At 40.0% G+C, this 22,451-nt stretch overlaps 2 protein-coding genes across 8 annotated transcripts in view; one reads left to right on the top strand and one right to left on the bottom strand.

The window, feature by feature from the left end:
* Nucleotides 1-22,451, top strand: part of ZSCAN25 (zinc finger and SCAN domain containing 25) — a 94,768-nt gene that overhangs the window by 38,167 nt on the left and 34,150 nt on the right. The window contains exons 8-9 of one of the 6 annotated variants that reach the window (XR_012091715.1): nt 12,103-12,315; nt 13,737-15,246. The exons of 2 other annotated variants lie outside the window; for them this stretch is intronic. Coding sequence is in view for 1 of the 4 variants with exons in the window: in XM_037990549.2 (XP_037846477.1) it covers nt 12,103-12,143 (41 nt within the window). In the remaining 3 variants the exon portion in view is untranslated. Of the gene's footprint in view, nt 1-12,102; nt 15,258-22,451 lie in introns of those variants that run through there. 3 more of the 6 variants (XR_012091714.1, XR_012091713.1, XM_037990549.2) reach the window with 3 other exon arrangements.
* CYP3A5 (cytochrome P450 family 3 subfamily A member 5) overlaps nt 1-22,451 on the bottom strand; it is a 44,369-nt gene that overhangs the window by 2,179 nt on the left and 19,739 nt on the right. Inside the window, exons 2-11 of one of the 2 annotated variants that reach the window (XM_008018616.3) lie at nt 19,683-19,776; nt 17,229-17,281; nt 15,281-15,380; nt 9,972-10,085; nt 9,621-9,709; nt 8,186-8,334; nt 7,006-7,133; nt 5,821-5,887; nt 3,499-3,659; nt 1,713-1,939 (exon numbers count right to left, since the gene is read on the bottom strand). In XM_008018616.3, the coding sequence (XP_008016807.1) occupies nt 1,713-1,939; nt 3,499-3,659; nt 5,821-5,887; nt 7,006-7,133; nt 8,186-8,334; nt 9,621-9,709; nt 9,972-10,085; nt 15,281-15,380; nt 17,229-17,281; nt 19,683-19,776 (1,182 nt within the window). The remainder of the gene's footprint in view (nt 1-1,712; nt 1,940-3,498; nt 3,660-5,820; nt 5,888-7,005; nt 7,134-8,185; nt 8,335-9,620; nt 9,710-9,971; nt 10,086-15,280; nt 15,381-17,228; nt 17,282-19,682; nt 19,777-22,451) is intronic. The other variant, XM_073012782.1, reaches the window with a different exon arrangement.

Below are 22,451 nucleotides of genomic sequence, written 5' to 3'. Positions count from 1 at the left end.
TTGGTTATTTTGTTATAATAATCGTAACCTACAGGTCCTTTCCATTCTCCATACCCTATAGGAGCGTTCAGATTTCTTGAGATGAGATGAATGTTGTTGCAAATAAAATTTATCTCTAAACTCTAAAATTATATTCAGGGTGGTGATGTGTTCACACTATAAAAGATACATAAGTGATAAGACTGATGGATGCGAAAGTGGATTCCTGCCTCAGCTCACACTTATGTTGGTCACATGCTCATTCGTGATAAAGGAGAAGGAGAAAGTGTCTTGTGCTATTTCAGGTTGTTATTTTTCCCTTTCCTTCTCCTGTCATCTCTTTTTTTCTAATTCCCCTCCTCCTCCTCTCCACCTTCCCCATCCACCTTCTCCTCTGCCTGCTTCTCCGCCTCCTTCTCTTCCTGGTTCTTCTGTCCATCTCTTCCTCGCTTTCTCCCCCACACCCTTATAGAATAGTTTAAGTCGAATAATTTACATGGACATATGATGCTACCCTACTGTACTGTCATCACTGCTTTCCTTGATGTGTTCCACTTGGCTGTAAATTCTTTGAAGATTGACCCATGTTTTATTCAAATTTGATTTCTAAATATTTGATTATAGTAAGGAAAAATTGTTGATCTGAGGAAAGTAATGGCATTGTTGTCATATGTTTTTACTGGAGTTCTTATATTTTGGAGAGCATTTTGAAATATTTACAGGCTATTGCTTCAAAATAACATAATAGGCAGGAGGAGGGTGGTGGTGGCGTTTGGATGGGGTAGCTAACATGGATTGATGGCTGTTGGAACCAGTGATAGATACATGGAGATGCACAAAAACTATTCTATAGGCTGGTGTCTATAGAATATACTTGTGTATATGTCAAACATTCTCTAATATATATACACACACACACATATATATCATGGATTTATGGACTTACATAAATCATATGGATTTATGGACTTACATAAATCATATGGATTCATGGATTTATATAAATCATATAGATTCATGGATTTATATAAATCATATGATTTAGATTTACATAAATGTCTACTGAGAGTATAAGGGAGCTGGCACAAGACTGCAGCCACAGACAGGACCAGGAGGACCTGTGCTGTCTTGTGTCCTCAGTGACAGCCCTAACCATTAGGGCTGAGGACTTCTCAGGACCTCAGCCTGCACTGTTATGATTACCATAGAGGAAACAGCAAGCAATGTTGAAAGCAAATGGAATGTGGAAGCATGTTTTAAAGTTGCTGTTAAATTCAGAGAGCTAAAGGGCACAGCATAGAAAAAACAGAAAGGAATAAAAAGCCTATACACCTGAAATAATTATCATGGTTAAATGGTTTATGGCATATGCAATATATACATATATAATTATAGTAATGTAGGTCAGTGGATAGTTTCCTGTTAAGTAAGCAAGAAGTCAAATAAGAAGTGATACCATTCTAGTTTTAAAAAGTCTACATAGGCATAGAAAAATGCCCACAGGGACATAATTGATGATCTTCATCTTAAGGTGCTGGGACTGTGGATGGCGGTAGTTTCATTTTTTTCTAGTCTGTGGTTTGTGAACTTTGATAATTATCACTTTTTTGTGATAAAAAGACTCACAAGCAAAAGATTGTACAACCACACGATTGTCATGTAGATTAAGAGAGGCAGAATATGCTTGAACCAGCCTGGTTCAGGGTGAGCTCCATTTCCTGGGAGCCTTGTACCTTTCAGGGCGGAACTCCTCAGGCTCTGTCCAGTACTTTGGGTCATGGTGAAGGGCATAGGTTGGAATCACCACCATTGCCCCTTTGGGAATGAACACCCCATTGATTTCAACATCTTTCTTGCAGACCCTCTCAAGTCTAATAGCAATTGGGAATAATCTGAGTGTTTCATTCACCACCATGTCAAGGTACTCCATCTGTACCATGGCATCGTAGGTGGCAGGTGCCTGGGAAGAAAGAAACAGATTTGGATAAATTGAGATTTTGAATTAACTCTCAACTGAGTCCATGCAGTACTACTGAAGTATTAGAAGTTCCAGAGAATAACTCATACTGGTAAATGATCATAGCATTCGTGAAGTCTTTTAATAACTGTCATGTCCATTGATGTGCTCAGTGACCTACTGAGATGTATGGAGGGGTTATGAATGTAGGAGATATTCAGGACCATCCTCACCCCAGGGACTGAAATCCCTAGCATGACCAAATAGTGATTTTTCTTTCTCATGGGAAGAAATGTGATTAATGGGCTATGACCATTACTACCAAATAAAATACACAAAAGTTACTATCACCTTTCAAAAAGAGGTCATACATCTGTACCAAGAAAGAAAAACAGGAAAAAGAGCAAATATCCTGTTCACACAAGGATTATTGGTTGCAAAGTCCTTCTTGGTAACTCTTTTGAGGAATTTGAGACCAGCTTGGGCAACATGGTGAGAACCCATCTCTACAAAAAATACAAAAGCTAGCTGGGTGTGGTGGCATGCACCTGTAGTTCCAGCTACTCAGGAGGCAGAGGTGGGAGGATGGCTTGAGCCTGGGAGGCAGACTTCACAGTGAGCTGAGATTGCACCACTGCCCTCCAGCTTGGGTCATAGAGTCAGAGACCCTGTCTCAATAAATAAATAAATAAATAAAATTGAGGATAAACTTGTTCCTTTCTATCACAAATATGACACAATACATTTATAATTGGATGCTACCAAGGTACACAATTTGAGTTGTTAAAGTTACGAAGAGAATAGAACCCCACACTCAGCCCCATCCCCTCCTTTTGGAACAGTCCCCTAGTTGTTGCTTCAGGGCTGAACTGTAATCTTCAGGGCTGGGTGTAAACATCCCTTTGTGTCTGCCTCACTGCCACACCAGGGTCAGCCCCACAGGCCACGTCTCTTCACACCAAAAAGAATCCCAGTTTGGGCAGAAGTCTGAAAACTGGATGATAGGTACCTAGCACTTGGTGTTATATTTGGGAGGCAGTATTGTAGAGGTTAAGAGTTTAGCTCAGGAGTCAGATACCCTGGTTCCTAGCTTGGCTTCTTTGCCAGTGGCTACCTGACTGGAACATGATGAGACAGGTGTGGTGAGAGCTGAGTCAGCCTGCACCACGCCCCCAGGGCCAGGCTCCGTCAGACCACAGCCAGACCAGAGCGAGTCCAGCCAGTATCAGCAGAGCTCACTGTCCAGTCTTGTGGGCAATAAATGCTTGTCGTTAGATGCCACTGAGGTTTTTGGATTTTTTTTTTTTTAAACTTAGCATTATTGTGGTAACAGAATGCAGATGAACCAGGGTCAGCCATATTTTACAAAGATCTTATGCTTCTGCCAGTAGCAACCATTCCCTATGTTTCTCCCATTGTTTTTCTCCTCAGGGGTTTTCTGCATACTGTCAGTGAAAGAATCAGTGATTATGCTTTTCATAAAAATCCTCCCGGGAGTGGTGAGGAGGCATTTTTACTCAGGCTTCACCTCTGCCCTTCATCTCCAGGGGTCATCCCCTCACCTTATTGGGCAAAACTGCATCAATCTCCTGCTGCAGTTTCTGCTGGACATCAGGGTGAGTGGCCAGTTCATATATAATGAAGGAAAGAACACTGCTGGTGGTTTCATAGCCAGCAAAAATGAAGATAATTGATTGGGCCACGAGCTCCAGATCAGACAGAGCTGAAAGGAGAGGAAAGACGTGTTAGATAAATCAGGTCAACGTACAACATCACGGCTTAGATGAAATCTAAGTGAAGCTCTCCAATCCCAAGAGGAAAAAATGGAAAAGCAATTCAGAGTCACACTGGGGTTGGTTTTCATTCCGATGTGTATCTTACACAGGACAAGAATGAGGCAAAATCATTTTAATCCAGGTTTTCCCAAGGTCTGCAAGATTGTGGGCCATCCACTCCTCCTCATGGCATCCCAGCACCAGCACTGCTGTAATTTCCAGAGAGAGCATTTCTGTCTTACATACTCAGTGTTATGGGTGTGCGCCTTGAATGATCCTCAAAGTACTTTAGCTGTAAGTAAATATGGGGTAGCCTTTTCCCCAAGAAAAATTTGATTTTCTACAATAGAGCTTGACAAACTTTGGGAGAATTCCAATATAGCTTGACAAACTTGAGAGAATTTGCAATATTTAGGACCTTTTCTCTATATATGTTTGAGGGAACTTAAAGGAGCAATATTGAGCTACAGATCACCTCTTGCTACTCCAAGTGTGTTTCATGGACCAGCAGCACCAGTCGCATCTGGGAGCTTATTAGAAATGCGGAATCTCAAACCCCACCATCGAACTATTGAATCAAAATGCAAACTTGCAGGAGATGTGGTGATTTGTGTGTACAACCTCACTTAAGCAGCATGGATTATATCTTTGACAGGCATCAGGCAATACAAGATCTAGGGTACAGTTCTCAGAATGGACTATCTCAGGGTGTGCAAGACAGCAGAGATAGACAAAAAGCCAGAAGCGTGGTGATTGACTGTAGTCTGATGAATGGCATTAATAAAATAGCAGAAGTTCATATGATTACGGGTTGGCCTCTCTCTTGATATTTCTCCTGAGAGAAGCTCACAATGATCCATCACTGGTCTGTTTGATCAGGACTAGATTAGGACCTTTAGAGACCTGAAACACAGAAATAAATATGGTGCCTGCTGCAACCATGTAACTCACAACTGAACACAGTATAAAATGAGTGTGAGAAAGGTCTATAGAGTTCTGAATTACCAGTGAATATTTCTGTATGCTGCTATGGGTAAATTCAACCATCCGATTATTTTATTGAGTTACATTGAACCCCATTATACTGAGTTGAAGTTGAACTGTAATTTTAAAGTTGGGAGCTCTGCTGTCCAATCTAGTAGCCACTATCCACCCATGGCTATTCAAATTCAAATTTTATTCAATTAAAATTAAATAGTCTTAAAAATTGTTCTTCAGGGACATTGGCCACATGTCCAGTACTCAATGGCTATAGGTGTCTAGTGATTTCTATATGAAACAGTGAAATGATAGACTATTTTCTTTATCACAGCAAGCTTTATTGAGATAGATAGATGATTAATTGATAGATTATAGACAGATCAATGATTGACAGATAGATAAACAGACAGAAGTAGATGTAGACATGGACATGTTTAAAGTGGTATACTGGAGTCTGCCCAACCCTGCTCTCTAGAACCAATTGTTAAGTATTGGAGAATTTTGTGAGATGGTTGCCAAATTTTGGTAGGTTGAAATTGACCATGGTTATCATTTTTCCACTGTCTTAGTAATAATGGTTTTGGTCAAAACCATCCATGGGTCATAAAACTAGTAGATAAAAGATTGAAGATTGAAGTAGATTTACATGGTCTCAGAGGTTTCCTCCATTAGTTACTTATCCATTTCAAAGGGAAAAACAAAACTTTACAGTAGATTAACCTGGCAAACACACTTTCATCAAGTACTGCCAGTTAAAATCACCCTTACTGGGACAGTGTGCCTTCTGATCAGTATGTTTAATATAAATTTCCAAGTAGAGATTCTCACTTGGTGGATCTGGAGGGGGCTGAGAACTGGCATATGAGCTCATGTAGGTGATCCACAAACCACTGACTGTCCTCCAAACAGTCTAGGTTTTCTTAGGGTTGCCCTTCAAGCCTGGAACATGGATATACCTGTGGGCTTCTGGAAGGTGCTTCCAGCTACCATTTATAACATCTAAATGTGTGTTGTTCTGCTATGTGGCAGAAATTCTCATCTTCCTGGAATACTTTCTGCACATTTTCAGAACAAGGGCCTCCCTCTTAGTGTCCCCGCCAGTAGCCCTCAGAAGCACTCTTTGGTTACCTTTGTGGGACTCAGTTTCTTTCGAATTCTGAGAGTCAATCATCAGCTGAAGGAAATCCACTCGGTGCTAGAAGCAAAAAGAGAGATTTCATTGGCAGAAAGTTACTCATGAAATCAGAAGTAAATCAAAAGTGCAGTCCTCAGCCTCCCTTCTTGACTTCCGTCCCTCAGTCTCCGTGTGATTTCTTGAAGACCAGAAGTCTGACGGGTGTTGCCTAGTCACCAGTGAACAAAAACATTCATCTAAATCCTTGGAAAGCAGGATGTTTTCCTGAACAAATCTAGCTATCATGTCTAATTGCTTTTTGGCCTTTGCCCTCCCTGTTCCTCATCTTCTCTGTCTTTTGGATACAGCTTTCTGGCCAAAGAGTTGCTGGGTTCCATCTCTGGTCGTAACTGCTTACCCAGGAAGAAGTCCTGGATCTTTTATTCTTCTACCTTTTTCTTCAGCAGTGTCCATATAGATTTATCTCCTGACATTTCTAGAACTTATCAGCAGCTTTTTTGGGGGAGCATTTTCAAATACTCCAACATTCTCAAACTTTAGATAACATTCTCAAACTTTAGATAAGATTCAGTGACAGCTGGGTTACCTGATCCTCCCTCCCTGACCTGCAGACATCCTTCGGCTGGCCTCTAGGGCTCTTGAGGGCAAAGCTGAGTTAGCCAACCTTGCAGCCTCAATTCTCGGAGAAGACTCCTGTTCACTCCAGTCTGTGAATTACTCAAATTTACCACACGCTGCATGTCAGCAGTCGGCAGGTAGCCTGATAGGACCCTTCATTGCAGAATATGTAAAATAAGAGTCTTGGACTTAAAATGATTCTTTACCAATCTGTGATATGAGGAAAACATAATACCAGTAAAATATATTTTCAAACAGGAAACTTTATCCTTTGACAATTTATTGAAGGGAAGAGAAGTGGTAAAATTATATCTCAATACTGTTTATATCATGGCATACTAATTGTTGTGCCTGATAGCAAGTTTTAAATGCTGTCTCTCTGACTCATTCTCATCTCCTTCCCCAATCTCCTTCTTTATTTCTACCAAATGACTTCTCTTGTTCTAAACATAAGTTCTCTGTCTTTATGTTTAAAAATACAGACACATGCACTATCATATGTATAAAATCTAAGTTTATCAAAAACTAAACATCGTCATTTAACCACCACCAGATTTTACCTTTTGTTTGTCGTCGAGGCGACTTTTTTTCATGCTGTTTACAGATTTATTTAAAAAATTTATGGCATCTTTTGGAAACAGAGAGACATTTAATGCCTCAAAAGCTGGGATAAGGAATGGAAAGAGTACTGTGGGAAAAACAAAACAAACAAAAGGAAATCACAGTGAAAATGCAAACTTTACCTGGAGCAATTATAATTTTCTCTACCAGTAATAAGAATAAGAACATCATGATTCTCAACTGGAACCCATTCCTTGTATCATGTTTGCCCCTCTTTCAGGCCGGTGACTGAGCAAGGGCAGGTCTCTACATAGGAAACACCACTACAGCAGTGAGATCAAAGGCACCTTCTGTGTCTTTGGAGTGACCAAAGGGATAGAATTAAATTCCCTGACCTTTCAGCCTTTATCTATTGGACTAGAGTGTTTGGATTAATGTAGACCATAGTCTGCTGCTTAACTTAATCATGCTGTTCAGGAAATGATACACAGCATATATACATCAACTTCCTTGGAATAAAACTAGAAATCAGTAGGGAAAGAAATTTGGGAAACTCATACATTTGTGGAAGTTAAACAATACAGTTTTAAGTGACCAGTGAGTCAAAGCAGGAATCAAAAGGGCAACAAGAAATTGTTTTGAGATGAACAAATAGATGACATGATATACCAAAACACAGGATGTAGCCAACACCAGTGCTCAGAGGGAAATTTATAGCTGTAATGTCTAAATTTAAAAGAAGAAAATATCTCAAACTGATAATAACCATTTACACCACAAAACACTAAAAGACAAAGAGCAAATGAAACCTAAAACCAGCAAAAGAAAGAAAACAACAAAGACTAAAGTACAAACTCATGAAATAGAGAATAAGAAACAACAGAAAAATCGATATTATTTCTATGAAGTGTCCAGAATAGACAAATCTACAGAGGCAGACAAATCTATATTGGTTGCTTAGGGTGATGGGGTTTGTGGTTGGGGGTTGATAGCTAAAATGTATGAGGGCTCTAGATTGACAAAAACATTTAGTTTACAACAGTAATGGTCATACATATTTTTGATTATCTTATAAACAATGGAATTGTACATTTTAAGTAGATGAATTATATGATACGTGAATTCTATGTCAAGAAAGCAGTTATTTTGAAAGGGAGAAAGAAATAATAGTCCACATACTTGTTAAGAGAAATACTGGATCTAAGAAATCAAATTTTAGGAACTTCTTAACGTTTTCCACAAAGGGGTCTTTTGGATTGTTGAGAGAGTCGATGTTCACTCCAAATGATGTGCCAGTGATCACATCCATGCTGTAGGCCCCAAAGATGCTGAGTGGAGAAAGATATGGAAAATTAAAATCAGCACCTCTTACCATCCTTCCATTATACATGCAGCAAGAAACCCACATGTCCAGTTAGGACAGATAAAGAGCCACAGACTTTCAGAACTATCTGCTGAGTCATCTCCCATCAACTCCCTCAGAAGGTGGTTATCCGGTGCCAGTGATGCAGCTGGCCCTATGCTGGGGGTGATGGAGACACCAAGCTGAGTTAGACTCACCTCTGAGGTCAAGGAGCCCAGTCGTAGGAAGACAGAGACCCATTATCAGACAATTACAGTAGCATGTATTGAGTGTGGATGATATAAGATGTGTAAGCACTGTGCTTCAGCAGAACAAGAGTGGAATAATTAACTCTTTCTCGTGGATTCAAGAAAGGTGGCGTTGTCTGACTACAGACTCTGTGCCCAGAGCCGATTCCTCTTCAGCACTTTACAAAACAGCAACATCCTGTTCTGAGTTCCTAGAAATATCATCCTTTATTCTCTACAATCCCTGCTAAAGCTCTGGAAAACCCCACTGTCCCCATCTCCTCTGACCTGAAGTTGCCCTGAGAGCAGAGTCATTTTTGTAAGAAGTGACAATCAAGAATGTTCTGGTTAAAAAAAATAGATCTCTCCAACATTGATTTGGAGAATCCTATAGCTGAGTGACCACATGTCCCAAGTGTGACCAGGACAGGCTCAGATTACACTTGTCGTTCTTGCATAATTGAAGCACATACAGGTGTAGACAGCAAATAATAGGCTTGCCTTACATATAGCATTTCTAGCACCCTTTCTTTTTTGAGATTGGAGGAAAAGGAAGTAGTGGGAAGGTTTAATAGTTCGTAGTTTGCTGATATTCTCAGAAAAACCATGAAGGGATTGAAATTGTTCCAAGTTCCCCATTGTAACTTTCCCATCTTACCCAATGCAAGGCAACAAGTACCAAATGCTTGCTTACCCACAGTTCTATATCCACTACACTCAACACTTTGATACGATCATGTTTTTTTATTTCTAAAGTATGTATTTAATCTCCCAGAATATTTATGGTGACAAGTTAACAGATAAGTAAATCCTGGCTCCTGTGCACACGAGAGAAGGCCGTTTTTCCCTGCTGACTTGCCTTCTCACAGGGGCCACTCCCTCTTAGGTGTCTCTCTGGAGTTGCAGCACTGCCCTGCTTTTGTCTGGTCACTGCAGTAAGCCAACAGTGGGACTGTTGACTCCATGGCAGGCAGCTGGAAGGGCTCATGACAGCTCAGAACCCCATGGCTGTGCTCCTACTTACTCTTTCAGGGTGACAGGCTTGCCTTTCTCTGCTTCCCGCCTCAAGTTTCTCACCAACACATCTCCATACTGGGCAATGATGGGGAACATCTAAGCACAAAACAGATCACTACCTGTAGTTAAGTGTGCAGACTCAAGTCCCAGAAGGACATGGCTTTCTCCAGCACGGAGCTGTAAGTGACATTTTATAATGAATTTTGTGATGTCTTTTCTGTACATAAAGATAAAAGACCATTTTTAGGAAGCTTGAACTCAGTGGACTACCCCTTGGAAATGGACTGTGATCTTACTTTCTACCTGTCCCCAGATTCATTCTTTACATTTCTAATTAAAACTCATCTTGTTTTCATACCTCCTTGAGTTTTCCGCTGGTGAAGGTTGGAGACAGCAATGACCGTATTCTCTTCCATTCTTCATCCTCAGCTATAGAGATGGCACTTTTCATAAGTCCCACTGGACCTAAAGGCTAGAGTTCAAAGTGGAAACGTTTTGTCTCACATTACTTGTGGTGATCTTCATGGTTGCACAAAATATGTTGAAGAGGCATCACTTATTTAACAAATATTTATTGACTGTATATGATGTTATGGCAGGCCACATCCAAGATGCTCAATAGAGATCCTAGATATCTAGCCTCTTCTGAGTGTATGTGGGGCAGGGGTGGGAGTTTGGAGACCCAGCCATCTGGTGTGGTCTCCTGCCTCTCTATCTCAGTCTCCTTTTAAGTGCAAATGCTCCACGTGGTAGGGAACTGTTCTTCCAGTGGAATAGACAGGAACAAGACCTAGCCCTTCCTCTGAGTGTGCAGAGTAGAAAAGGATTGGTGACAGATGGGCAGACTGTATGTTGCCTCAAACCAGCTCTGTCTTTAATACACCTACAGCATGGGCGACCTGAAAAAGTTATGCTATGATGTGGTGATTTTTTAGAAACGTAGGTAATACTTAAGACCAGAAGCCTGTTTTGAAGGAATAATGCAATTCCATGAAAATTCTTTTCTCTTAATTTTTTTTTCCATAAATAGAAGGAAAAAGAAAGGGATAATTCTTTTTCCCAACTTGGGGCTGAACTATCAAGCCAGCATGCTTGGAACTTTCTCTTATCTTCCACAACTATGTTTTGTTTTAAAATGTATACTTCCAGCTGTCATGATAAAATCTCAATACACTAGGAAGAGAGAGACAGTTCCTTCACTTGATAAAGACAATCTATAAAAAAATCAGTTAAATCACATTTAATGATGAAGGACTGAATGATTTTCCAAGGTCAAGAAGAATTCAAAAATGCCCACTCTCAACATTCTTAATGAAGAGCATACTGGATGTCTTAATACATTAGACAAGAAAAAGAAATAAAAGGCATACAGATTGAAAAGGAAATAATAGAATTGTCTCTATTTTCAGGTGACATAATTGTCAATGTATAAAATGTCAAGGAATATACAAAAAGACTTCTAGAATGAAGTTAAGTTCTGCAAGGCTATAGGATACAAGCTCAACACACAAAATTATTCACATTTCTATGTAACAACAATCAATATCTGAAAATACAAGAAGAACAATATCATTTACAGTTACTCCAACAAAAATGAAATTTTTCTGGTATAAATCTAACAAAAGATGTACAGGATCTCCATGCTGAAAACTACAAAATGTTCAGGAAAGAAACAAAAGCTAAAGAAATGGAGAGGCATACTATATTCATGGAATGAGACTGAACATCATAAAGATACAGATTATACCCAGGTTGTTCTATTGGTTTAATTCAAGCTTGTCCAACTTGTGACCTGCAGGCCTCATGCAGTCCAGGATGGCTTTGAATATAGCCCAATACAAATTTGGAAACTTTCTTAAAACATTTTGAGTTTTTTTGCAATTTCTTTTGGTAATTTTGTAATTTGACTATGCGATTCTCAAGGGTGAACTTTGTAGACGACAATGGAATGGAAAGGTATAATCAGAGTATGTCACATCCACAAATAATGGACTAGTATCCATAATTTGCATTGTAATTACAAACAGTTCAGCTAGAAGAAATGAAAAACCTTTAAAATTAACTAACAAAATAAAGAGCAAGAGGACGCTATTGCAATGCTACGTGAAGTGAATTGTGACAAAGAATTCAAGTGTGTATTCTGGACAAGGCAGAGCGCTGCTGTACAGCAGACACTCTCGCCATTTGTATGCATGTGTGGCTTCAGTTTTATGGTGGTGTACGACTTCCAGTGTGTTACCTACCAATCATGGACAGTTGAATTGACACCATCAGATATTAGGTGTGTTTGTGGTGACTTGGCAAGTAAAACACAGTGATTATCAATAATATTTCAACCTACTTTTGTAAATGATAGGTGTTTAATATTATTTAGAAGACATGTAAGTATTCTTATTTGATTATTAAACCTTGCTTTCTATTTTCCTATGTTAATTTTCATAATAAAAGTAAATATAGTTGCTTATCTATTATAATGCTTTTAATTCCAGAATGGCTTCCGCAATGTCTTAAAAAGAAAACAGAACCCTAAAAAGGAAAATTATGGATGAAGGAAGATTGTTCAATGAAAAGTGGACAAATGACTATTTTTCTTGCTGAGGCAAATAGCGAAGCACTCTGCTTAATTTCTATGGAATTTGTGCGAGTTTTCAAAGACTACAGTTTGAAGAGGCATTATATGCAAAAACCTGCTGAGAAATTTGGTGTGTATGTGTTGTAAGGACAAAATAGCAGAACTGAAAAAAAGTCTCTTTTCAACAGAAAAGATATTTAAAATAGTTACAACTCAAACGAACTCTATTGTAAGGTAAAAGCTAGTTATGTGTTAGCAAATTTAATAGCAAAAAAATCAAAACCATTTACTGATGGTGAGTTTATTAAGCAATGTATGGAAGATGTGGTAGATATTATTTGCCTTTAGAAACTGATATTTCTAAAATCAGTTTGTCTCTCCAGACTATAGCCAGGAGGATTGAAGAAATTGGGAAATCTATTGAAAGATGTTTGGAGAGTAAAACTGCTAATTTAAAATTGTATGCTTTGGTGATGGATGAAGGCACTGACTGACACTACAGATACGGCACAACTTGCTATTTTTATTGGAGGTATTGATGATGAATATAATGTCACTGAAGAAATGGAAATGTCACTGTGCCATTAAAAGACACAGCTAAATCAAGAGATTTATACAAAGCAATGAAAAATACGTTAAAGCGATTTTCTTTGTCCATTGTAAACATATCTGATATAGCTACAGATGGTGCCCTGGCGATGGTAGGTGAAAGAGAGGGGCTTGTATAATTAATAGAAGATGATGCAATTGCCGCACAAAACTCACGTTTGATTAGGTATTATTGCATAATACATCAAGAAAATCCATGTGCACAAGCTTTAAAAATGGATAACGTCATGCCAATTGTCATGAAGGCTGTAAATTTTACAAGGGCCCAGGGATTGAATCATCGCTAGTTCCAGGAATTCCTTAAAAGTATGGATGCTGACTCTAGCAACGTCATTCCCTTTTTAGAAGTAAGACAGTTAAGTCAAGGCGAAATGTAAAGATTTTATGCTTTGTGATGTGAAATCAAGCCGTTTATGGTATCAAACACAAAATTTGTGCCAGAACTTGCCAATGAAAACTGGCTTACAGACTTAGTATTTGTAGTGGATTTGACAGCCCATTTAAGTGAGTTAAACCTGTGTCTTCAAGGTGAAAACCAACTTAATAATACAATGTTTCAAACCATAACAGCATTCCAAATGAAACTGAAATTATGGCAAGCTCAATTAAGGCAAACAATTGAATGCATTTCAATGTGTTGGCTAAACATGGTCCTGTGAACAGCCAGAAATATGCAGCCTTGCTTTTCAATTTGATACAGGAATTTGAAAACAGGTATTTCAGGATTTCTGAAAAAATCAGTATTTTGGTATATTTATGACTCCATTTTCAGTTGACATAAATATGTTACCTGCCAATTTTCAAATGGAATGCCGAGAGCTGCAATCTGACTTTCAACTTAAAGAAAAATTTGATCATCCCTTTTTACTAGACTTTTGTGATACTATCTTCCCAATGACAAATATCCCTCACTTCACAATTCATGTCATTGCTTTTTGGCAGCACTTACATTTGTGAGCTACTATTTTCAAGGATGAAGAACATGAAGAGTAAAACTAGAACCAAAATATCTGATGAGCACCTTGAGAACTCACTGGGAATTGCAACTACTTCCATCAAGCCAGATACTGATGCATTAGTTTCTCAAAAACAATGTCAGGTACTCCACTGGTTTTATGTTGTCCTCTTTCTTTTATAATAAGAAATATCAAAAATAGTGAAGTTTTTTTTTTTTAGTTAGATATGTAAATTTTCTATATCAGTGATTGCAAACTTGGGACTGTTCAATGATTTTGAAAGATCCTCTGAATGGGGCTGTGAATAATTAGGATTATTATGTGAGGACATTTTTGCTTATCTGTGGTGGTAGATATAATGAAAACTATAAACGGATCTTTTGTGTGTGTGTGTGTATGTGTGTGTGTGTGTTAGTGTATTTTATGTGTGGCCCAAGACAATTCTTCCACTGTGGCCCAGGGAAGCCAAAAGATTAAATACCTCTGCTTTCATTCAGTTCTTATCAAAATTATGGCTGGTTTGTTTGTAGACACTTATAAGCTTATTCTGAATTTTTATGGAAAGGCAAGGGATAAGAAAAGCTAAAACTATTTTGAAAACATAAATCAATGAAGTAGAAAGAATTGCTCTATATGATGTTAAGAGTTACTGTACAGCTACTAGAGTCACCACAGTGTGGTATTGGTGGAGGAGTAAACACAGTCATCAATGGGACAGAGTAAACAATAAGAAATAGATGCACAAAGTATGCTCAGCTGATTTTTGACAATATGCCTACCTTTCCAAGATGGTGTTGGAACATTTGGACAACCATAGTCCACAAAAAATGAACTTTGATCTAAATCTGATAACTTATGCAATTATTAACACAAAATGGGTAATAGAGTTACATTTTGTAAAGTGTTAAACTATGTAACTCTTAGAAAAAGCAATGTAGAAAGGAGGGCTAAGCAAAGGATTTTCAGACTTGACACCAAAATAACAATCCATAAAAGGAAATATTAATACATTGGCCTCCTCAAATAAAAAGTTTGCTGTGATACAGACCCTGTCAGAGAAAAAGACAAACTCCATGTTGTGACTGTAGGCTAGCAGGAGGGAGCCACATGGTGACGGAATGGGTCTGCATCTTGATGGTGCTGGTCACTGCACAAATTTACGAATGTGAAAAATTTGCTTAGAACTACACACACATAAACACACACAAACGAGGGCATGTAAAACTGGTGAAATCTGAATAAGCTCTGTAAACTATATCAAAGTCAATTTCCTGTACTATAGTATTAGGTGGGTGCAAAGGTTATTTCAGTTTGCCATTTTAATTTTTGCACCAACCTAATATGAATATACTATATTTATAGTTAACGCAGGATTGCAAGATGTTACCATTGTAGGGGACAGGATGAAGAGTACATAGAACCTTCCTGTCCATTTTTTATGTAACTTTTTGTGGATATATAAGTTTTTTCAAAATAAAAATTTAATCAATGGATCAATCATTATTTAAGTTTCAAGAAATGGATGCTTACCCTTCGATTTGTGAAGACAGAATAACATTCTTTCACTAGCACTGTTTTGATCATGTCGGGATCTGTGATGGTCAGCACAGGGAGTTGACCATCTTGCGTTCTGTGTGGGGACAACAGAGCTGATTAAACTTCACTAGCCCGATTCTACAGCTGGAGCCACACCCAGGAAGCCAGACTTTGATCCTGATGTCATGTAACCCATGCCCCTAGTTGTACAACACACAGCAACCTTAGGTTCTAGTTCATTAGGGTGTGACACACAGCAAGAGTCTGACACAGGAGCCACCCAGGTCTTCATACGATGAAGGGTAATGTGGCCCAAACAGGGAAGAGACATTGCAAGACCAAAGAGCTCTTTGAAGACATCATGGTTAGAAATGACAGTACAGCATTTGTTAAGCTAGATGGTGCATACATGGGTATTTCCTATGCCACTCTCCATAATGTTTTATATGTTTAAAGTACTTAATTATCAATAACATTAGGTCAGTGAAAAATTGAAGGCAGGTAAATCATTAGCTGCTCAAAAGAGTAAATGTTGCAAGGGGCAGTTTGTGTGGGGACCACGGACATCCAGAGCTGTGTGTACTTTCTACTCAGTCATGTTGCCTGTATGGGCTGTGCCAGCTCCACAGCACCCTGCAGCCAGCACTGCAGTTTCTGAGGACTTGATGAGAGAAGATGAAGAAGTACAAAGAGGCAAAGCCTTCTCTCGCTTGCTTCTAGTGAACGAACACACCACTGTACCTCTTCCACTGCTCTCACCAAAACTCTAGCCCCGCTGACAGGGAACAGCTGCTGCAGTTGGCTGAGGCCACCTTATAAAATCACAGCCCATCAGCCCACCAGGGAACACAATGGTTTAAGAATATTCAGCATTTCTTCTTCAAAGTAAGCAAAATGGTATGACTCAATAAATACTTGTATATCCTTCTATTAAAAAGTCTTGGCTTAAATTTAAACAACAAAGCGGAACAAAAAGTTCCATACTTGCAGAGAAAGTTTTAAAAAGGGGAGCATAAATAGTTTCCCAATCTGTTTCTTTACATTTCTCAACCCTTCTTTCAAAAGCATGTTAGATTCAAAGTCTAAATGAAAGAGTTTTGGCTTTTAAATGAAAGTGAATCGATATGGGAAGGAGATGATGCCATGCATTTATGAGCACATATTAGAAGGGTCAGAGACAATACATGTGATAAAAGGACACCTAAGGAAGAAAAAAAGAAGAGGGGGATAGGCAGACACTGGACAGAAGGCAATGTTGGGAGTCCCTGGGCCCCCAAAGCCTGGAGAAAAGTGGTTACAACAATGCTCCCAGCCTAGTTGAGATTGAAGACCTCGACACCTGGTGACACATGGGATTCTTGGTAGGACAAGCCTCGAAAAGTTTTACGATAGCGAGTGTGAACGTTATCAGAACCAAAGTGACGTCACTAATTGTTTTTTTAACCCTGACAAATAAATCCCAAGAAGTCTATGAAGAGAGGATTCTCATGCTTGTGTTCCTGGAAACAAAACTATTACAAAAGTCTCTACCAAAACCACAACTTTGCACAAAGTCCATTTCAACTTTACACGAAAATATTTCTGCAAGGATACCTGCCCAGCAACTGCCTGTCCAACCTTGGTGTAGCATCACCCTTGTTATTGATCTTTGTAGCTAACAGTAATTACCTCAAAACAGTTATGAGATTCTCCTCACATTTTCCTTGGAGCATCTTTGTCTTGTTTACCTCCCTGAATTTGCACATCATTTATAATGGCAAGCAGATTCCCATTGCAATATTCTACTCCCAAATAATTATCCTCTTCTTTCAGACAACCTCTGTCTTATTTGGGTTGGCAAGAGCTTCATCCCATGAAGCCCTGGGCAGAGACTATCCTCTTTGCAGTGGGTAACCCTATCACGGCAGCAGGTCTATCCAATGGAGGTTTCCAGAGTACTCACCTCCACATTTTTCCATACTTTTTATAACATTCTGTGTCAAATTTCCAGATACCCTGGGAGAAGAAACAAAATACAATTTGGTTATTATTTTAAATAGAGTGAACCCTACCTCTAATTGGGGCTGAAAACAGTTGCATCCAGTGAAATCAGGCCTCAGACCTGCTATCTTTCACTGGCAGTTGGAGGAAGCTTATTCAGAGATGTCTTAAGGGAAAGGCAAGAAAACAGAGGATATATTTGAAGTGGGAAATTTAAAGTCACTCTTGAATTTTCTCCAAGTACTGAAGGACTCACCCTTATCTATGACTAGTAATTCCTTGTCTTTCTGATGTATTTTTGCTTTTTCTTTTATTCTCTCGAAAGTCTCCTAACTCCCTGAATGATCACCTGCAAAGGCAGGGGTGAAACTGAGGCTGAGGAAAAGTGAGTGTCTGCAGGGAATGCAAAATTTTTTTGTCTCCTCCATCAGCATCCTTTTCATTTATCTCATGTGCTCTCTCCAGAATTCTAGCAGAATTAGAAAGTTAAAGAAACCAGGGGCCTCTTTTAGTCTTGCAGATTTAGATAAGTCTAAGGCATGTTGTTGAGTGAGAAAATGAGTGAGTGAGTGAGTGAATGAGAAAGCAGACTTCCTTTCCAGTTTTCTAGCTTAACACAGAAAAGATGGAGAAGTGCCACCTCTACAGATCACACCCAATTACAATGCGTGCTCTGAGCTTTCACTTCTGAAATGTAAAAACAAACCTTCTTGTTGCTAAGATCCAGCTATGATGTTTTAACTGTGCAAAAGAAGGTCCCAGAAATGTCGATCTACTGTAAGAGTTGATCTGGGAAAGACGAAGAAGAAATTACTGCTTTTATTGAGAGTAAAATGGTATAGAATTCTCAGACAGTAATCAGACAACAGAGGCCTCAGTTGTGAGTGTTAGAATCTGAGAAACAAGCTTCAGGTATACAGGATAGGAAATCTGGGCTGGAGAGCAACTTGCTGGTGCTGGCCTTCTGGGCATAAGCTCGTGACTTTCCCTCCAGGGGCCAGACCCTGGGCAAAGCATCGGACCAGGGTAGCCACAAAGGCTCGGCCACAGTTTACAGTCCATGTGGCACATATGACATTCTGTTCAGTAAAATTAAATATTTAATAATTTTGTCAGCTATTTCCTTTCTAATGATTTTGCATAAGTGTTCGCACCTTTGTGTAAAAAACAAACAAACAACAACAAAAAACACCAAATTCATTTTCTGCTTAAATATCTGAGGTTGATGGACAACCACCATCTCATCTCAGTTACATCCACTCCCTGCTCAGACTCACCCATAGGGTGCAGCCTTTGAAGGAAAAGATGTAAAGCAGAACCGTCTTGTTCTTTCTCTCAAATCTGCAAAAGATGTTATAACAGCTGGGATAGAGCCATGGAAATATGCTCAGAGAGTTTAACAGTTCTTGAGAGAATTCAAATAGGTGCAAATTACCTGATGGTGAATATTTAGGTTGCCTAATAAACTAAAGTTTCAAAGTTGTCCAGGAGGAAGGGGAAAAAAAGACTGCTCATGAGCTCTTGCTACAAAGAGCCAAGTTTGAATCTGGTACACACAGCTAATGAGCCACTACCAGTGCCCCCCTTCCTGCTTTTCTCTTAATACTAACTAAGTATGACTATACCTTCCTGGGAACCTGCAAGGAGCAAAAAGAAAATCCTCTTTATGGTGCCACAAAGTCTGCACATCAAGTCCTGAACATCAAGTGCTGATCTGCCTGACATCTGGGCTATTCAACTGAGGCAAACCTGAAGCTCCTGAGAGTTAGCAAGAAAGCCCTGGGGTAAACCTGGCCGTGAGCCTACACATCTTTTCTTTTCTTTTCTTTTTTCTTTTCTTTCCTTTTTTTCTTTTCTTTTTTCCTTCCCTCCCTCCCTCCCTCCCTCCTTCCCTTCTTCCCTCCCTCCCTCCCTCCCTCGCTCCATTCCTCCCTCCCTCCCTCTTTCTCCCTCCCTCCCTCCCTCCATTCTTCCCTCCCTCTCTCCCTCCCTGCTTCCTTCCTTCCCTCCTTCCTTCCTTCGTCTTGCTCTGTTGACCAAGCTGGAGTGCAGTGGTGTGATCACAACTCAATACAGCCTTGACTTCCTGGGTTCATGCAGTCCTCCCACCTCAGCATTCAGATCAGCTGGGACTACAGGCATGGGCTACCATATCATGCACAGGTAATTTTTTCTTTCTAGAGACGGAGGTCTCACTGTGTTGCCCAGGCTGGTGTCAAACTCCTGGGCTCAAGCAAGTTGCCAGCCTTGGACTCACAAAGTCTGAGATTACAGGCATGATCCACTGCACCCAGTCCCACCATTTCTGAAAATGTGAAACTTCAGAACTCCCTCCCAAGGAGGAGCATTTTTACTGATGGAACTAAGCTGATGTTTGCAACCATGAAAAGCAAAAGAGGAAGTTCAAACAACTCACCTGACGATAGGACAAAATATTTCCCAAAAAAGGCAGAGGTGTGGGCCCTGGAATTCCCTGTCTCTTAAAAAGTCCATATGAACGGGTCCCGTATCTATGAAGTGAAACAGATATCAGGTCACAGGGTTTGCGACTTTTTAGATCGGAGGGCTGCTGAGTTACCGACTCAGGAGCTGGAATGGTTACGAGAAGGAGGTAATATGTATACAATAAATAATAACAGCAACTCCAATGGCAGTCATTGCATTCACTCATCAGGTCCTTTCCTGACTCTACTCTGAGACCCCCAAAAGTCTCAATGATTAGCTGAAAGCAGCTGAAGTCTTCATAGTCCCAGTCCTGGAGTGAATACTTGAGAAATGTCCTCAAATGCTCCTGAGAGGTTCAGGCAGGAATTCTTCCAGGACACTTCATTCTCTTATATCTATTTAGTAAGTGGACTCTTCCCTGATTTGGGGATTCTCATCCTAGGTAGAAAGGGTGAGACTTTTTTTGTCTTCTGCATTGATGATGAGATTTTGCATCGCTGTATCCACTCAATCACAGGTCACCGAGAGCCTATTCTGACACTGCCCTTACAATTTGCTCAGAAACTTTTATGCTTTTTCTTCCCTCTCATCTCTCTGACCCTGTTTTAGGATCTAGCCCTTAAACCTTCATTCACAGAGAGGCCTTGGAGGAGTCATGGAGTCCTTATTTCTACAGATTGACAACTGTGTTCATGGCATCTATTGGCCTTATAGAAATGTGGGCAGCTTTCAGCTACACCTCAGTCTCTGATTTGAACTATTGAGGAGATAGTTGACCCATATATCCTTGAACGATGGTGTGCAGAAGAACCAACAACTAATACTTCTCAGGTAATACTCACCTGAGAAGCACAGTGCCAGGCACACTCATCTTTTCCAAGGTGGTCAATCGAAAACAGTCAGTTCACTGCCTCTGTACATGAAGTATCTCTGAGGAAAAACTCATTAAGCCTGGTGTTCACTATGGCAGGCCTGCCTGCAACTCATCTTTCATGAGTCATGCAAACTCCTCCCACTGATGGTTCTGGATCCTTGCAGATCTTCCCCCTTTACTGTGACTGAGGGATGGAAAACTGGAGGAAGAAGAGAGGCTGAAGGATGAGGTTGCCAGACACTGATTCAGCTGTGAAGCTGTTAGCCCCACAAGGTTGACTCCACAGAGGCAAACTACAAAAATGTAGTTGAAAAAGATGATGTGCATAAAAGAATCCACATGCCTCATATGTACCTTCAGCTAAAAGACAGGGAGGGACCTTCCAAAGTCCAGGTACTTTCCTGTTGATAGCAAAAGATGCAGTATGGCATATAAGAGAAGTAATGATAAAACGTCCCAGAGAGTTGTATTAAGACCTTGCTTACTCCTCTTTAGAGGTTAGCCTTCAAGGCAGTATAGGTTCCAAACATTTTGTAACCATCCAGTGACTTATAAAATGTGATAAAAGAAAACTAAGAAATTTCATGAAGGGCAGGGTTTGGAGGACTCAGCCGGGGCAGCATGGGCAGGCCCAGTCATACATTTGGTTCCCTGCCCTAGAAGAGTTAGTGGAAGTGCTTGCACCACCTGCCAAAACCAGGGTGGCCCTGGGTATTCCCACTTCAGTTCCCTCCTTTGTTGTCACAGCCATGTCAAATCAATGACACTAATCTCTGCTCCTGAACTTTAAACATGTTACCTGACCTCTCAGGTGAGGACAAGCTATTGAGTTAATGTGTCAGCAGCATTGGCGCCCAAGGAAGGATCATGGTGAGTATATAGACTCACATGATACCATATCAAGGCAGACGCTGGGCTGGTCGAACTCTTTAGTTTCTTTTCAGCTCCCCTCTGTTTGGTGGAGTAATGCTGCTTTTGGTTCCAGTGAAGAGGCTAACAGAAAAGCCAGTCATCTAGTGCATGTAATTTTGTTGGCCTAAGGAGTACCTGATCTACACTGCAGTTTCTGACTCCTGGGCTGCACCAGCATCATCTAAGGCAAAGGTATTGTCTGCCTGGCTGCCCAAATCTGTAGTGACAGCCCACAACATGGCAGACCACACACAGAGTGACACAGATGGTGCCCCTGTGTCCAGGCTTGAAGCAGATGAGATGCCAACTGGTTTACCCTTTGAGTGACGTCCACTGTGGGGCCAGGACCCATGACTACCTCTTTGCAGTTGTACCCTGAGAGCTGAGGAATATTTTCTCACTTCATACTGATCCTACCTGGATGCCTTTGCTATTGTCACTGGCTCGCAGTCTTGCTTACTCCCCTGCCCTGAGAGTTTAAGCTAATCTGCTAGGCAGGTATTTTCGAAAAGGAGGTATTAAAAGAAATGGCCGGGCAGGTATATTTAAAAAGACATTTGTGCAGTCTTGTCTTAGAGGTATCCATTCGTGCATTAGACTAATATTTCTGACATTTAGGAAAGGTGACGTTATTTTACACACATTTATTGTCACAAATACTGAACTAACAGCCCTCTTTTATCATCCAGAAGGAACATGCTGGAAATAGTCTATCTCCAAAAATTCTGGTTTAAATAGGAATGATTTTAAATCATATCAATTCATTTAAAAATGTTAGACAATGGAAACCATGTTCCCACAACTCACTGAACTCCTAAGCTTTCTGTGAAAGAATTAAAATGAGGTTTATGTTTTCTATTTTCATGTCATTGTGGTTCCCTAGTCTTAGTAAAAGTCAAATTGAGGTAGAAGTCAAATGTGACAGGTCGAACCTCCACTACCCACAGTGGAAAG

Source organism: Chlorocebus sabaeus, chromosome 28, assembly GCF_047675955.1.
Source record: "Chlorocebus sabaeus isolate Y175 chromosome 28, mChlSab1.0.hap1, whole genome shotgun sequence".
Taxonomy (NCBI): domain Eukaryota; kingdom Metazoa; phylum Chordata; class Mammalia; order Primates; family Cercopithecidae; genus Chlorocebus; species Chlorocebus sabaeus.
Note: the sequence above shows the minus strand (reverse complement) of the source record. Positions and strands in the feature narration are given on the sequence as shown.